The sequence below is a fragment of the Cervus elaphus genome, chromosome 1 (assembly GCF_910594005.1).
Source record: "Cervus elaphus chromosome 1, mCerEla1.1, whole genome shotgun sequence".
NCBI classification, from domain to species: Eukaryota; Metazoa; Chordata; class Mammalia; order Artiodactyla; family Cervidae; genus Cervus; species Cervus elaphus.
In genome coordinates this window covers 63,586,851-63,605,261 of record NC_057815.1, presented here as the reverse complement: position 1 = coordinate 63,605,261, position 18,411 = coordinate 63,586,851, and the positions used below count along the sequence as shown (strand labels likewise).

General features: G+C 38.9%; 2 protein-coding genes across 2 annotated transcripts; both read left to right on the top strand.

The window, feature by feature from the left end:
- The first annotated feature begins 7,598 nt into the window (after positions 1 to 7,598).
- LOC122700822 (olfactory receptor 51G2-like) lies at positions 7,599 to 8,546 on the top strand. Its single transcript, XM_043913874.1, has one exon. The coding sequence runs from the start codon at positions 7,599 to 7,601 to the stop codon at positions 8,544 to 8,546; it is 948 nt and encodes a 315-aa protein (XP_043769809.1).
- Positions 8,547 to 16,846: 8,300 nt separating this feature from the next.
- Positions 16,847 to 17,806, top strand: LOC122702238 (olfactory receptor 51G2-like). Its single transcript, XM_043915824.1, has one exon. It carries the CDS (start codon positions 16,847 to 16,849, stop codon positions 17,804 to 17,806), a length of 960 nt encoding a protein of 319 aa, XP_043771759.1.
- The last annotated feature ends 605 nt before the right edge of the window (positions 17,807 to 18,411 follow it).

The following is an 18,411-nucleotide window of genomic DNA, read 5'->3' as shown; positions in this document are numbered from 1 at the left end:
TGTTTAGATTGCTATGCTTGGGGTGGCCTTTCTGTATTCTGGTAGTTTGTGGTTCCTTTTTAATGTGGAGGTTCCTCCCAGTGGGTGGGGTTGGATGATTGACTTGTCAAGGTTTCCTGGTTAGGGAAGCTTGTGTTGGTGTTCTGGTGGGTGGAGCTGGATTTCTTCTCTCTGGAGTGCAATGGAGTGTCCAGTAGTGAGTTTTGAGATGTCTATGTGTTAGGTGTGACTTTGGGCAGCCTGTATGTTGACGTTCAGGGCTATGTTCCTGCTTTGCTGGAGAATTTGCTTGGTATGTCTTGCTGTGGAACTTATTAGCTCTTGGGTGGTGGTTGGTTTCAGTGTAGGTATCAAGGTTTTTGGATGATCTCTTATTAATTAATGTTCCCTGTAGTCAGGAGTTCTCTGGTGTTCTCAGGTTTTGCGTTTAAGCATCCTGCCTCTGGTTTTCAGTCTTATTCTTCCAGTAGCCTCAAGACTTCTCCATCCTTGCAGCACTGATACTAAAACTTCTAGGTTAGTGGTGAAAAGATTCTCCAATCCTTTCGAAGACAATGGGCTGCTTTTCTGGGTGCCTGATGTCCTCTGCCAGCGTTCAGAAGTTGTTTTGTGGAGTTTGCTCAGCATTCAAATGTTCTTTCGATGAATTTGTGGGGGAGAAAGTGGTATCCCTATCCTATTTCTCTGCCATCTTAGCTCCTCCTCTACCTTTTGATTTTGTATTCGGGTATGAAGTGAAGTGAAGTGAAGTCCCTCAGTCATGTCCAACTCTTTGCAACCCCGTGGACTGTAGCCTACCAGGCTCCTCTGTCCATGGGATTCTTCAGGCAAGAATACTGGAGTGGGTTGCCATTTCCTTCTTCAGGGGATCTTCCCAACAAATAATGTTGTGATAGTTCCAGTGAAGAGCAAAGGGACTCAGCCATACATATACATGTATCTATTCTCCCCTAGACTCTCCTCTCATCCAGGCAGTCACATAGCATTGAGTAGAGCTCCCTGTGCTATATATTATGTCCTTGTTGGTTATCCATTTTAAATACAGTAGTGTGTACATGTCCATCCCAAACTCCCTAACTATCCCTTCCTCTCATCCTTCCCCCTGGCAACCATAAATTCATTCTCTAAGTCTATGAGTTTCTTTCTCTTTTGTAAGTTCAATTGCAACAATTCTTTTTGGATTCCACATATAAAGGATATCATACGATGAGAATTGAACCAAAAAGAAAGCTGAGTGCCAAAGAATAGGATGCTTTTGAACTGTTTTGTTGGAGAAAACTCTTGAGAGACCCTTGGACTGCAAATAAATCAAACCAGTCAATCCTAAAGGAAATCAGTCCTGAATATTCACTGAAATATTCAGTGAAATATTCACTTAAATATGCTGAAGCTGAAGCTTCAATACTTTGCCCACCTGGTGGGAACAGTCTACTCATTGGAAAAGACCGTGATGCTGGGAAAGATTGAAGGCAGGAGGAGAAGGTGATGACAGAGGAAAAGATGGTTGGATGGCATCACCAATTTGATGGACATGAGTTTGAGCAAGCTCCGGGAGATAGTGAAGGACAGGGAAACCTGGAGTGCTGCAGTTCATGGGATTGCAAAGAGTAGGATATGATTGAATGACTGAACAAATATGATATTTATCCTTTTCTCTCCGACTTACTGCATTCAGTGCATAAAATTCCTTTTTACCTATATTCTGGTGTTTCAACCAAATTTTACTCACTCTATGTTTTTTCTTCTCAAACATTAGACTGAATTTTGGCCCATCAAATATCCCTACGTTTAACTTGTAAATAAATATATTACCTTATGTGGCAAAAGGAACTTTGCAGATGTAATTAAACTAAAGATCTTGAGAAGAGGACATCATCCTGAATTTTCTGAGTGGGCCTGAGGCAATCACAAGATTTTTGTAAGGGGGAGGCAGCCTGTCAGAAGAGAAGACACTATATTGATGGCTTTGAAGGTAGAGAAATGAGGCCATAAGCCAAGGAATGAGAACATCTGCTAGGTTCTGAGAAAGGCAAGACAGAAGATTCCTCTCCATATCCTTCAGAAAGAACTTGTCCAGCAGATACCTTGATTTTGGCCCAGGAAGATTCATTTTGGATGCTTTAATTTCCAGAGCTGTAAGATAGCAATGTTGTACTATTTTAAGCCATGAGTTTGTGGTGATTTGATTTAGCAGTAATAGGAAATGAACATATCTACCTTACCAAGCATGAGTATCCTGTGCTTCTTTAAATATAAGTAATTATCTCCAGTAACTGCTTTTCCACTAGCTGCTTAGAAACAGTTTTAAAATACATTATTAAGACTCTCCAGCAGATATGGCTATCACTCAGTACCTAATCTAAATTTTCCCTCTGGTTCAAAATCAAGCTACTTGAAAAAAAAATGCATAAATGGTCTTAATAGTCTAAATCTTCTCAAATCATTTTAAAATACATTTTGTTGGAGTTTAAAACCTGCATGGAAATAAATACACAATTTAACAAATTTTTGTAAAATTGAGCATCCACAAAAATATCACCTAAATAAACAACACCCAAATTTCCTCTGCAGCCTTTCCTGAAATAACCTTACCACTGTCACCACATTAAATCACTCTCTGACTTTTATGGTGTTCAGTTCATTATTTTTCTTTTTATTGTGATTATATAAGTGTGCATCCCCAAACAACATAGTTTATTTGTATTTAAACTGAAGTAAAAATCATTTTCTCAACTCCTTTTTCAATCAAATTTTGTCTCTATTGCTCTATTGAAACTGCTTTGGCAAAGGTCCCCAATGAACTCTAAATTATCAGTACCAGATCAAATAACCTATTTCAAATCCTGTCTCCTCATCCCTGGACCACCAGTCAATATTTGATACTATCAACTGCTGACTTCTTAGATATCTGTGCTTTCTCAGCTCTTTCAGCACCTCTCTATTCTGTTTATTCACTGGTCTCTCTGGATAATTCTACTCGCTGCATTTTCTGGCCAGACTCTGAGTACAAATGTTGCCCTCCTCAATCCCAAATTCAACCCAGGGGAAGGGAAGGGGTGAAGAGGCAATACAAAGAAATTATTGTAACAAAGATTAATCTGTGCAAAACCAATTTATCTTGGAAGAAATCTATTAACATTATCACTCATGGAAATAATGCTCTAGAGACACAACTCTCAATATATTTACAACCAAGATATTTACAACTTAAGGAAACAATCCTCTGGATTTGGAGAAGAGTTGGAGGATATAAAGGATTGTATGTCCTGGGTATATAAATACAATGCAAGATATTTCTGGGGACAGAATAGCTATGATCAGTGTGATGATTTTGATCTCTGTGGACTTAAGAAGAGCTTAGGCTGGAAACAGAAGAAAGGAAGCTGAAGCAGAACTGGCTGTGTGTTCTAAGTTTATACCATAGATCATTTGGAGATCTGGCAAAGACCCACAAAAATTAGCAATGGGCAGCTCTGTCTGGTATATGCACACCTGATATTTCTCTGAGACCCTATACCACAGGGATTGGATATAAGCCTCCAGGGAGAGCCAGAACCAGTGCTTTATAAACCTGCTCACTTGGTACTATGCTCAAGGCATGGAGCCTCAGGAGGCTCCAGCTACACCATGATCCACAGAGGTTGTGTCCCTGCCTCGGAGTCTGGTGAGTGTTCAAATCACCTTGGTCGAGTTTAATGCAAATCACACTGTTTGTATACTTGGGATGGAAGTCAAGAGAAGTCATGAGCTGTGCTAGATATGGTTGCAAAATTGACTGTGAGAATTTCTGAGGCAGAATGGACATTTGTTGGAGGTATCTAGTATCTCTTATCCTCTCATATGATACATTGTTCAGTTTTGGGAAACTATCCCTGACTCCTCATCCAAAAAATCAGTCAATTTTTAAGATTAATTTTTAGGCTTCCCTGGTGGCTCAGATGGTAAAGCGCCTATCTGCAATGCAGGAGACCCAGGTTTGATCCCTGGGCTGGGAAGATCCCCAAGAGAAGGAGATGGCAGCCCACTCCAGGACTCTTGCCTGAAAATTGCATGGACAGAGGAGCCTGGTAGGCTACAGTCCATGGGGTTGCAAAGTTTAGACATGATTGAGAGACTTTTTAAGATTAACTGCAAGATATGTTTCATTTATGTAAAACATACATTAGATAATTGATAATAATTAATGTAAGAAAGAAAAGGAAATAATGAAAACAGAAAGGAAGGCTGGGAAGCAGGGAAGGAAGAAAGAGCGAGAGAATAAAAACTGGAAATATGGTTTCTAATTCTCACACTGCATTGTAACAGAGGTGACACCAAGTATTTACCAGTGAAGCTCTTACAATGAAGAAATAGTCTGAAAAGGAATGGTATAAGGGACTGATAATTTTAAATTTATAAGATTTTTGGATAGCATAATAGCTCTGTATTTATACTCTGAAGAACTGAAATGATTTAGTTTATATAGCGTTCCTCAGGTCAGTGCAAGTAACTCCAGGACTCTGTGCAACTTAGTGTTCTAAAGTATCATTAGCACCTTTAAAGATCTGTATGGCCACAGAGCCACCTAGCATCTGGACAACATAGAAAAGTTTCTCAGAAAGTTGTACATTTTTGAAAAAAGAATTTTAAAATTCATATTTCAATAATCTCCTATAAATATTAGAAAATGTTCAACAAAATGTCATAACCACTTTATAACAAAGAGACAGTTAAAGATGAAACTGTTGAGGGAAACATTATCCAGAGAGAAGCAAGTATTGCCTTATGCTGCAAGCACTGGCCATTGTCCAGAGGTGTTCTCTTCCATTCTGTGTTATCTCCTGTCATTTTAGCATTTCTTTGTGAACAAATCCAGACATTTTGTAATGTGTGTCTCTTCTCTGTGTACACATGTGTCAAAAATGTAGAGCTGCTCCTTACTAGATGTTAACATTCAAAAATCCTTTAAGACTGTGGGAGAGAAGAAAATATCCAGGTATCTCATTTTATCAGACAAGAATGCAGACTGGAATATTTCAACACAGAGAAAATCTAGGCTCAGTTATTTAGTGAGGGCTTGGAACCCTTCTCCTTCATGCATCAGAACCAATACAGGATGCTACATTTCCATAATTACTTAAGTCTCACAATAAAATGAATTTGCTTTCTGAGACACAAAGTTTTACATTCCTTTTAGGGATGTTGCAGAATCTCTTTTATTCATTTGTTGTTGTTGTTATTGTAGTCTATAAATCGTGTCTGACTTTTTGTGACCCCCTGCATTGTAGCCTGCCAGGCTCCTTTGTCCATGGGATTTCCTGGACAAAAATACTGGAGTGGTTTGGCATTTCCTTCTCCAAGGGTTCTTCTGAGTCAAGGATCAAACCTGCCTCTCCTGTTTTGCAGGCAGTTTCTTTAGCAATGAGCCACCTGGGAAGCCTGTATTGTATTCACACTACAGTTTCATCTTTATCTGTCTCATCATTATTAAGTGAGACATTTTGTTGAACAGTTTCTAATATTTATAGGAGGTTATGGAAGCCTGAATAAAATATTCTCCCATGAATAATAATGCTGAATTTCAGTTGATTTTTTAAACTTTTATTATCTATACTTACAGGAATTTCATTTTATTACATTTTGAGGGGGGTGCTTTTCCTCTCTGTTGAAAATATACTGTAATTAACAGTGTATAAATAAAATTTGTTAGGGGGGCAGTTTGATGGATACAAAGAATACTCATTGCCCACCTCTCCCTCTGTAACTGCAACTCAGAGAGGTTTTTTTTTTTTTTTTTTTTTTTTTGGAACAATATAGGTAATTCCTAGGACTCATCTGCCCTCACATCTCAATTAGTGTACTCACATAAAATTCCAGTATTCTTCTTTGGATCACAGATCCATTTCAAATATGATAGACCTGCTTCTGCTTTTTGCTGTCTTTACAGATAGCTCTTCTCCTTTTCCTTCTTTTTCTTCATCTTCTTCATCTTCATCATATTCCTTCACTACTTGTCCTATAATTGCTGCCAATATTTACTATTAAATTACCCCACTTGTTTTGGTTCTGATCATTGTTGCTCACCCTCCACAGAAATTCTTCTTTAGTTTCTCTTTAGACTAACAGAATGGGGATTGTAGGTATCTTTTATTACTTTATCTGGCAACATTACAGTCAGTTTATGAAAAAGAATTAGAATATCATGAAGATTAGTTAGGGCTTCCATGGTGGCTCAGACAGTGAAGAATCTGCTATCAATGAAGGAGACTCAGGTTCAGTTCCTGGCTGGGGAAGATCCCCTGGAGAAAGGAATGGCTATTCTTGCCTGGACAGAGGAGCTGTGTGGGCTACAGTCCATGGGGTCAAAAAAGCTGGTCATAACTGCCACATACATGACTGCCCAAGAGGATGTTAACAAAGAGACTCACCATTCAATGTGACCAAAGTTTCTTTAGAACTCCATGAACTCAAATTTTTCACTTTAGTCCTTTCTTTAATAATTGTCCTCAAGGGACCCAGAATCATTAAAAAGGTGAGTCATGGAAAGCAGGATACAGATTCACAGTTGGGATTCTTTATCTGTCTCATGGTCAGTGCCCTCGTGAACTAGTTTGTGAACGTGTTCTCTGGTGACCCATGGGTTACAGGACCTTCAGAAACCCAACTTATATATCGTGTATCAGTATACGACTTAAATTGAGTACATAGCAGGAACTCAGTAATTGTGTAAGACCACTGAGAACATATTGTATCTCCAACAACAAATACTATCTAGTCTTCAACTTCTTCTTCTCACATGTCTGTACCAGCTATTCAGATATTTTTAGAGAGCTAGAAGTAGGATTGAGAAGAGACTTGAGTCCAGTAAACAAACACATCAAGCTCAAACCCTTCCTGATGTCTTCCTGTCACAGATATTACTTTTGATGTCCTGACTGTGAAAGCAAAATATACATCTGGTAATATCAGTTCAGAGTTAATACTAACATTTCTATATACATTATTTCTTAACCCCTGAGCATTCATTAGATACAATTATCTGAAACTTGGTTTCCTTACAACCCTACTGTATTATAAAAACTGTTTTAGATTATGCACATGGACTCTGTGCTCTCAATACAGAGTTCCCCTTTGCATTTTTTATACCTTGAAACATCTTCATATGAGGAAGGAATTTTCTATATGTGAAGGGCCAAATTTGATTCTGATAACTAGGACAAGCCACCAAGAAGAGAGCAGAGCATTATTCCCCAGGCAGAGGTCCACAACCCTTTTGGCATCAAGGATGGTTTGCCTGGAAGACAATTTTTTGCCTCCCAGACCAGGAGGGTGTGTGGGTGGTTTAGGGATGACTCAAGTGCATTACATTTATTGAGAACTTTATTTCCAATACTATTACATCACTTCCACCTCAGAAGATCAGGCATTAGGACCCTGAGATTGGGGAATCCTGTCCTAGAGAAATTTCTGCAGGATTACGATTCAGTATTATGACCAGAGCAGTATTACTGTAGGCATGGGCCAGGGGTACCACATGGGATGAGGTGATAGAAAATGCTATGAAAGAATGATATTTTGTTGCTTCCACAATTTTTAAAGGGGAAAATTCTCTCAGAGTTATGGTAATTCCTATCAACAATAACGCCAGCAGTTTCTTCTTCATACTGATGGATTTCCCAGGACTGGAGACTGCTCACTGCTGGACAGCAATTCCTGTCTGCGTCATCTATGTTCTCTCTCTGCTGGGCAACACCACCATCCTGCACATTGTCAAGTCTGTTCCCAGCCTCCACACTCCCATGTACCTCTTCCTCTCCATGCTCTCACTGGCTGACCTGGGACTTGCAGTTTCCACACTGCCTTCCATGGCAGCTGTTTATCTCCTGGGCCAGAGGAAGGTGGGAGCTGCAACCTGCTTTGTGCAACTTTTCTTCATCCACACATGTTCAGTAATTGAATCTGCTGTGCTGTTGGCCATGGCTTTTGACCGCTGTGTGGCTATCCGAGCGCCCTTACGCTATGCCACCATCCTGACAACCAAGCGCATCGGGGCCATTGGGCTGGCCAGTGTGACCCGTAGTGCTGCCCTCCACCTGCCCCTGCCTGTTCTCCTTGGAAGACTGCAATTCCAACCTGTGAATGCACTGTCACATTCCTACTGTGTTCACCCTGATGTTCTGAGGCTGGCCAGTTCCAGCACAGTTGTGAACAGTGGCCTTGGGCTCTTTGTGATGCTCTCCACATTGGGGGTGGATGCAGTCCTTATTCTCCTCTCCTATGTGATGATTTTGAAGACAGTATTGAACATTGCTTCCAATGCTGGACGGCTGAAAGCCCTCAATACTTGTATTTCCCATATTTGTGCTGTACTATTATTTTATACACCACTGGTCAGCCTGTCTGTGATCCATCGCTTTGGGAAAATGAAGCTGCCAGCTCAGATATACATGCTTCTCTCCTATTTGCACTTTCTTGTACCTCCAATGCTCAACCCAATTGTTTACACTGTCAAAACCAAAGAAATTCGAGCACGCATTCTGAAGATGCTCCAACCCAGTAAACTCTGAGCCTCAGGGTTGAAATCCTGGTTATGATTACCAGCTTGCTGACTGAAGATTTCTCAGACAGGAAGTAGAGAGTACTTTTCATACAAACTATCAACTGATTAGTCAGAAACACTAACCAAAATACATTATGGTGTTTTTCCAGCCTGCTTAACAGTGCCTGTTTAATGAAAAACAAAGCAAAATAAAACAAAACAAAAAAAACTAACCAACAAATATGTTTCTTATTTGATAAAGTCATTATCAGTCTGCAGACTACTCAGATTATTGCAGAGGAAACTGACAGCCTCCTGAGAATATAATTTTCATGTAAAAGCAAGCAAATTAGAAGAGTAGGATTCCAAAATGACATCTAATGATGTCTTCCAACTAAAAACCTAAAACCACACAAAATTAAGCTCAAAAGAGCCTCACTTTGTTGTACTGTCTAAAAATTTGACAAATATGTGAAATCAAAATATGTTTTTCTTATGATTTGCATACTAACTTGAGATGTGGGTTACACTGGTTAATGTAAACCAAGTAGAATATTTCAGAAAACTGAAGTGCATTGTGAAGAAATAAATACTTTAATTATTATAATAAAACAAAATGTATTACAATATGCATATTATGCAGATCAGTGTTTCTTTAACTTTCATGAGGTATGAAAAGCAGATACAGACTCCAGTATTCTTCAGCCCTCTGAATGTAATTAAAGCACTGTTCCTCACCTTCTAATAAAGACATGGGATATTCTGAGACTTCATAAGCTATTGTGTTATAGTCTTTGAATGATGAATACCATGTACAACTGAATTTTCTCTGAATTTTAAGGAGGATTTAAAAAGTAAGCAAAGTTGTCATTTTGCAAGGCCATTTTTATGAGAACTGACTAGGCTTTCATAGAGAAGTCAAAGCTAGAGAAACTGATTCGCTCTGGTGTCATGGTTTTTTTCTTTCAAAAGTAAATCTTGAGTTAACTTCTTTGATAGAACTGCTCTATTACAAACATAATCTGTACTGGTGATATAGGGAAAAGCAAATTTTGACTCTATGTTGCATCTGTTTCTTTCATTTTAATCTTTGCTTGCCATTGCTTTTGTTCACTAAAATGACATTGTCTATACATAATAGCCTGCCATAGGGAACCCTGCCCCTCTATCTGAATGTTAAACCAAAATGCCTTTGTTCAGGACCCTGTCCACACGTAGATATCTACAGGAAGGAAGAAATTAACACATCACTTCCCTGAGACTGGCCATTCCAGGAGATATTTGTAAGATTAATGACATTCTCCTTTTACTTCCTCACCTTCCCCCCTCCCCAATCTGTGCTGTATTAAAGAATCTGGCATCCAGACCCCAATAAGATGGTATCTTTAGACAATAGTCTGCCATCTTCTAGAGCAGCCAGCTTCCCTCCTCCCCAATCTGTGCTATATTAAAGAATCTGGCATCCAGACCCCAATAAGATGTTATCTTTAGACAATAGTCTGCCATCTTCTAGAGCAGCCAGCTTCCTATATAAGGTCACATGCCTTGCCTCAACACCTAGTCTCTCAGATTTATTGATTTGTCATGTGTTGAGCTTCCCTGATAGCTTAGTTGGTAAAGAATCCGCCTGCAATGCAGGAGACCCTGGTTCGATCCCTGGGTTGGGAAGATTCCCTGGAGAAGGGATAGGCTACCCACTTCAGTATTCTTGGGTTTCCCTTTTGGCTCAGCTGGTAAAGAATTCACCTGCAATGAAGGAGACCTTGGTTAATCCCTGGGTTGGGAAGATCCCCTGGAGAAAGGAAAGGCTACCCAGTCTAGTAATCTGGCCCAGAGAATTCTGTGGACTGACTGTATAGTCCATGGGGTCCCAAAGAGTTGGACAAGACTGAGCAACTTTCACTTTCATATGTGGTAAGCAGAGGGAGCTTGGATTTGGTAACATTAGGTAACATTAGGTCAAGTAGGACTATCACTCACAGGCTAATACTTTCCTCCATTTGGAAGAGAACTGCTCTAAATTTGCATTCAATTTCCCTGTCTGAGCCTGTAAAATACAGTCAGGCAGAAAGCCCAGATGGATATGAATTTCACATCTTGTTTCCTTTATCACAAGAAATCAAAGATCTTCCTGCTTGTTTTTCAAGTTTTTGTGTATTTTACATATCTCACCCAGAGTTAGAGTTATTTATTTATTAGTTGGAATATGTTTAATATCCATTATTTCTTTATGACATATAACACGAAGATGGAAATTGAAGTGGAAAATTTTTCGAGCCTCTCTATTTTTCTGCATCCATACTCAGGGATTTGACAAGTAAGTGTGTCTACAAAAATTAAGCTTTCATTTTATTTTGCCTATACTGTGAAACAAAGAACTTTACAAAACATTATTTCATAGTAGCATTAATTGTCTTGGTTTTCAATGCTGTGGCTAAATTTCTAATTTCTATTTAACTATAGAGACATGTCCTCAAAGTTGGAAAGTCTTTCATTTTATTGAACTTTAAAATTTCTGTGGCAACAATAGAAAGTTTCTTTGCTGCATTTGTAGGACCATCATTATCATATAATTTATTTAATGTTTAATATGTGCTTTTAAAATAACTTACTAGTGATTTGTGTATATTATTTATTAAAAACTCACTATAGTATTATAAAATAATAATCAGATAATTATTTGAATATTTGAATAACAACAAGCATTGATTTAAATTTTTTAATGGAGTACCTGGTTTAATCCTCAAAACTACAGTGAATTAGCTCTTTTCACTATTCCAATTTTATGGATAAGGAAACTGTGTCAATGAGAGACTAAATAACATATCCAAATATTCTGAGCTATTAAGTGACAGAGTTGAGATTCAATGCTAGACAGTCTAACCCCAGGGCCATTGATGTTAATCATATATCCATTACTTCCCAATGGTAGTAGTGTTATATTTTAGGGACATGAGAAATGAAGCCCAAAAGAGCCTACACATCTTAGACAATTACCAGTAAAGACTTTTTTCAACTCAGGCCTTTCTGATATTGAAGCTTGTACTCTCAAAAAGGCCAATTGCTTTTTAATTGGAATATTCAGGGACTCAGTAACTGAAAAATTCAGCCTTGGCTGGTCCAAAGAACTTCCAATCACAACAAAGCCTTTGGCCCATTGCAAAACTTGTTTGGCAGTGACATGGTTAAAGGCAGTTGCTTCCCCAAAGCCCAGAGTGTTCATCAAGGGAGAAAATTCAGGAATGTACCCAGGAGAGGGGTGGGAAATGTTCTCAGATCTTATCTCCTTCTGGTAAGTAAACAATCTGTGAGGTTTGGAGTGGAAGGAAGGAGTAAAACCAATTTACCAAGTTTCCTTATTAGTGCTAGTTTAAGGACTTGTTAATATGTTTTGAATTAAGACCCTGAAAAAGGATATTATATTGAAGATTTAGAGGAAGAAAAGGGGCTCTTCATCTTCAGATACTATCTAGGAGCTATTGGATAGGTTTTCTAAAGAATTTCTCAAAAGTGTTGTCATAACAGATATAACTAATTAAATGGGTAAATAGGAGCTGGCAACTTATTTTCAAAAGCCTCCACTGTCTTAAATACAGTCTGATATGTGTGTACCTGAATTTCTAGGCAGATGGATTCTATGCTCCTTAGGCAGATAAGCTAAAGTGAGGAAAAGTTTAAGGAACAGAATGGTATGGGGATTGCTGGTTTGTGAAGATAGTTTGAAAAGATGGTCTATTTCTCCTTGCAAGATGGAAGTGAACAAAAAGATGTGAATTGATAAGCCTAAGGTGATCAAGATTAATTGCAATTTTGTCTAAATCTCTGAAGAATCAGCATTGAAAACGTGCCTTGGATTTTGATTATGGTAAGTAAATTTTCTAAATTAAAGGATGGACCAATATTCACAGTTATTATTTACTTTCTAAACACTTTATAGAATATTAGGAACTCTTCTATCCACTGTCTTAGTTTATCTTCAAGTAAAGCTATCAGATTGACACACTATGAGAATTAGTACAATTCACCCATTTCCATTCTTTAGATGATGGGAGAAGTAAAAGTAGCATAGTATATGTGAGTGTGTGTATGCAGTGTGAGAGGAGAATACTTTATGAACGTGAAGCCTATTCTCTGATTATTTCCTATTACTATCATGGCAGAATATTCTCTCTCAATGCTGTTGATCCGAATCCTAATGTACCTAAGGATTCTACAGTCATTCCCTGTGGCTCAGCTGGTAAAGAATTCGCCTGCAATGAGGGAGACCCAGCCCCCGGGATGGGAAAATCCCCTGGAGAAGGGAAAGGCTACCCACTCCAGTATTCTGGCCTGGAGAATTCCATGAACTGTATAGGCCATGGGATTGCAAAGAGTCAGACATGACTGAGCAAGACTTTCACTTTAATGTGCCTGCAGAAGAAAATAAATACTGGTATTAGAAAAATCCACTGTGGCTTCCCACTTTGTACCTTGATGCCATAGGTTTTCTCCTAGTTGGAAATCTGTGGACAACACAAAAGGAGGAATTCCTATGAGGAAGTAGCTCACAGTGCATCCTTAACTCTTGTGGAAACAGCTCTTGTTTAAGTCCGAGTTTTGTCCAAGTTGCTTTGCTTGTTTATTTATTTAGTGTTTTATTGCTGGAGCCAGGACCAGAGGCAGGTACCCAGACTTTTCAACCATATTATTCTCTTTCTTACAATGAAATCCCTTCACTCAGCAAATACTTTTCTAAAAAAATTAAAACAAGAAAAATCTTCACATGCACATGAATACACACACAGACAAACCAAACTTTCCCTCTTCTAGGCAGTCAGTTTAGCACAAAACATAAAAAATAATAATACACACTACATATATGAGCATCACAATGCCTTTTTTCAGAGCTCCATTTCTCAAAGACTAAGTAAGTGAAATAAGGCCAGGAACCCTGAATCTGCTTATTTTAGGGGCACTCATTGTACTTTTACCTACACATGTAAAGCCTGTGAGTGAAGCAAAGGGTCTTTCAATCTGTTAAAGCAATGTTAAAGATTCTTCTCTAACTTTGAAGAAACTATGCAGGGTGAAGATAGGATGAGAAATGAGTAATTGACTAGAAGTTTCACAAATCTACATGTAAAAAGGATAATAAAGCATTTGCAACTTCCTACAGCAGCAGAATTTAGTGGACAGATTACCTTATTAACAATTTGATACTTTTCAAACAGATTCTTTACCCAGTGAGCCATCAGGGAAGTCCTGAATTTTTTTTTTTTCTTAAATAGTATCCTTGTTTATTATAATCTTTACATGTTTCTTTAATCTTTAATGATCTATGGTAAACTCATTTGGTACATCCTACTAAAACACTCTGTGTTTGTGACTGTCTTTGCTGATCCCATCTCAGAATTTAGCACTAAGGTACAAGGTTTCTTTCTTTGTCTAAGAGTGTTCCTTTTCTCCTAACTCATGACTTTTGATTCTCACCCACTTTTTTGTTTTAGTGGGACTTCAAGAGCACTGCACTCAACTGTTTACTAAGCAATACTATTCCCAAGAATGTACCACAGTGACTCTCAGACTTTGGTTTGCATCAGAATTACCTGCAGAATTGGTTAAAGCACCTTAATTCTGGGCTTCTTCCTGAGAAACCATCATTCAGTAGGCTTGGGTGGGACCTAATAATTTGTACTTATTACAATTTCTCATGCTGCTGATACCACTAGCCCAGGGTCCACACTTTCAGAGCCACTTGCTATATATTCAGCACAGAAGAGAACATCACCCTGACCCCTGAAGCCCCAGCAAATGGAATACAGTTTTCTTAAGTGATGGTATTGGTTCTAGTAGGTTCACCTAACTCTTTTATTTCTGTTGCAATTACATCTATCATAGATACCTACCTCCTAGTTAACCTGTGTGCTAACATAAGGTATTCCTTGATACATCTATATAGGACAGGAAAGACTGGCATGCTGCAATCCATGGGGCCACAAAGAGTAGGACATGACTGAGCAACTCAACAACAACAACAATAACAACAAACCCAACCACTCAATCACATACACAAAAATCTCTAACTTCCTTGTTCCTTTTCATCCTTCTGCTTTCTTCAATTGCCCCCTCCTGAGAGAACTTCAATCTAAACTGGCAGTCTAAAATAACACCCCCTTCTCTTTCCACATTGTTTATTTTCTTCACATATTTAAAATAATATTGACTCATGCATTGCTTTTTATTGAGATCTTATTATTTTTTCCATCATTCTATTTCCTGAATCTTGAACATTGCCTCAGACAGTTTAATTACTGACTGAAAATGCAGGCATCTAATCTGGTGGTAAGAAAGTGGATTATAATAGACAAACCTGATGGGGCCATTATGAAGGAACTTTAGAAAAACAGGAATTTATGAGAGTTTTTAGTTTACTTTGACTTAAAGATAAGGTTTGTGAGTACCTCAAGTTTGTTTGACTGGCCTTTGTCTTCCAAGCAACAATATTCAGAATAAAAAACACTAAGTCAGAGAGAATCACTTCCAGTCCTGGATCCTCCTTTCACTGATTTATTTTTAAAATAATTCTATTTATTTCTTTATGGCTGTGTTGGGCCTTTGTTGCTGCGTGGGCTTTCTCTAGTTGCCGCAAACTGGGGCTACTCTCCAGTTGCAGTGTGCAGGCTTCTCACCACAGCAACTTCTCTTGTTGTAGAGCATGGGCTCTAGAGTAGGCTGGTTTCAGTAGTTGCAGTATGTGGGCTCAAAATTGTGACTCGTGGTCTCTAGAGTACAGGCTCTGTAGTTGTGGCGCACAGACTTAGTTGCTCCATAGCATGTGGGAACTTCCTGGACCAGGAGTCAAACCCGTGTCCCCTGCATTGGCAGATGGACTCTTTACCCCTGAGCCATGAGGAAAGCCTCCCTCCTTTTATTATCTATGTAAACTTAGGAAAATTAAGTATTTGAATTTTTCATGATTAAGTTGCTCTGTTTGGAAAAACTGGTTTGCTACATTCTGAAGTTTGAATTGCTATAAAATGGTATATATAAAAATGTTCTGTAAAGTACTTTAAGTGAAATAAAAAGGTAATGAACTATAAGAAGAAAAAGTGAAAGAATTCTCAAATATGCTGACTTCCTTTTCAAAGAGAGAGTAATACTGGATTGCATTTCCCCTGGCATATAAAATGAAATGTGATAAAGAAAAAATATCAATTCCACCTGGAAAAAGTCTCTGAGTATAAGATTAAGTAAGATTCCTCAAAATTAAATCACCCTTTTCATTGTAATTCTTTAATGTTTTATATTTCTGGAAAACTGAAGTAATCTTCCTTTGTTTATGATTAGGTTAGGAAGGAAAGTGAAAAAACTTTCAAATTGAGTTCTCTTTCACTGTATTCTCAAAAATGGAACTCATAATGGGCAAAGTATCGGAAGGCAGTTGAGATGGCATGGAGTGACACAGCAGCCAAAATTCAAGGGAGAGAACACAGAGAAAACAAAAGATCTACTCTCAGATTTTTGTACTCCTCCAGAAATTACTTTTTAAGTGGAGCCAAATCCTGATTCCTTGGCAAACAAATGTCTTTTTCTAGTTTCTATAATCTCATAAATATAATACTGAAGAGTTACTGATGATTTTTAAAGTGTCTGTTCAATATTCAATGAGTTAGGAACATTCTGTTTATATGTTATACATACGTGTATAAGACAGAGAATCATAGACTTTAGACAATGAATCATATTTGGATAAATGTCCATAACTTGGCATTTTAGATTGCATGTAGAAAGGCTTCATTTGTGTGCCCACATGGGTGTGTTAATGTGTTAAAGGGAACTATGTTTTAGTATGTAAGAAGGTATCTCTCTGCAAAATTCTCATGTTCACCTTATTAAAGAAGTACTTACTGAAAAGTATGTGAAGGAGATCCTGACAGGAAGTGAGGAAAACTGAACTCTGCTTTTAGATCAGACACACTGACTTCACAGGAACCTGGATTTAATTTCCCAGTAGGTATAATGTAGAGTTAGAACCAATAAGGTCTCACTCCCTTTCAAGAACCATGATTCTGATTTAGGGTTAAATTTTGTTGTGTGGCTCCCGAGCCAATCTTACTACATATGCAAGATTCCTTCTAATCATTCAAACTCACTTTTTTTTTTTTAAGGGTTCCTGATCTATGAACTAGGGGGAATACTTGGAGAAATTAAAAGGCTGTGATTATCAGAGAATCATTTTGGGGAGTCTTTTCAAGGTATTAATTCATAGAACAGATTCTGACCCAGTAATCTTTTCATTCTAGGGCATGTGACTGTATTTCTGTTTGGAGTTCCACCCCTCAGGTCACCATGGCAGACTCCAACCACACAGGCACTTCCTTCTTCCTCACAGGCCTGCCAGGCCTTGAGGCTGTGCACATGTGGCTCTCCATTCCTCTATGTGCCATGTATGTGGCTGCTCTGGCAGGAAACAGCCTGATCCTGTGGGTGGTGAAGTCAGAGCCCTCGCTGCACCAGCCCATGTACTACTTCCTGTCCATGTTGGCTGTGACTGACCTGGGCCTGTCTGCCTCCACCCTGCCCACCATGCTCTCCATCTACATGCTGGAAGTCAGGGAGGTGGCCCTGGATGTGTGCCTGGCCCAGCTCTTCTTCATCCACACCTTCTCAATCATGGAGTCCTCTGTGTTGCTGGCCATGGCCTTTGACCGTTTTGTAGCCATCAGCAAGCCCCTGCACTATGGCACCATCCTCACGAGTCCCAGGATTGCCAGGCTGGGCCTGGCCATTGTGGTGCGCAGCGTCGGTCTCCACATCCCAGCCCCCATCATGCTGAAGCAGCTGCCTTACTGCAGGACTCGCCTGCTGTCCCACTCCTACTGCCTGCACCCAGACGTCATGAAGCTGGCCTGTGCTGACACCCACATCAACAGCGCCTACGGTCTCTTTGTGGTGCTGTCCACACTGGGGGTGGACTCTGTGCTCATTGTCCTGTCCTATGGGCTCATTCTCCAGACAGTGCTGTCCATTGCATCCAAGGCTGAGCGCCTCAAAGCCCTCAACACTTGTGTCTCCCACATCTGTGCTGTGCTGCTCTTCTACACACCTATGATCGGCCTGTCCATGATCCACAGATTTGGCAGACCAGCTTCCCCTTCCAGCCGTGTGCTGCTCTCTTATCTGCACTTTCTCACACCTCCAGTGATTAACCCAGTGGTTTACACCATTAAGACCAAGCAGATCCGACTGAGGATGCTGCACCTCTTTCGCTCAAATGGGACCAGCATCAGAGATGCTCAGGATCATTAAGTCTTTGGTAGAGAGAGAAAAATCATGCAAGACTCTATCATAGTTTTCTAATGAGCCACTGAACATAAGGTACGTCCCATAATGAAGAGAAGAATACAGGGATGAGACACACAACATCGTCCACAGAAAGTTCTCAGTCATGGGAAGAAATAACCACATCAGTGACTTATTTTTCATTAAACAAAGTTCAGCCTCTGTTTTAGAAGAAAAGTTCATAAAATTTAAGGCTCAAGGGGAGAATTGCCATTCTAAATGGAAAAGGGACTCTAAAGAATTACTTGAAAACTTTACAAGTGTATTTAAAAGAAAAAAAAAGGACATAAAAAAAGCTTTTCCTGGGAGTTTAGGAGAATATGGGGCAAATAGGGTTATGGGTATGTTTGGAATTCAGTGATATTAGAAGTATTTTGGAAAATCTCCATTAAATATAATCTTCATGAGGAAATGAATTATTTATTTATTGTTGATAATTACATCCCCTTTCTTTAACATAGTACTTTCTATTTATTAGGTGTTTGGCTTGCATTTATTGAATTAAAGGATAAATGAATGCCTTTATATTTTTGAGGAAGACTGGCAAGAATTAAGTATTCATAAGGCAATAA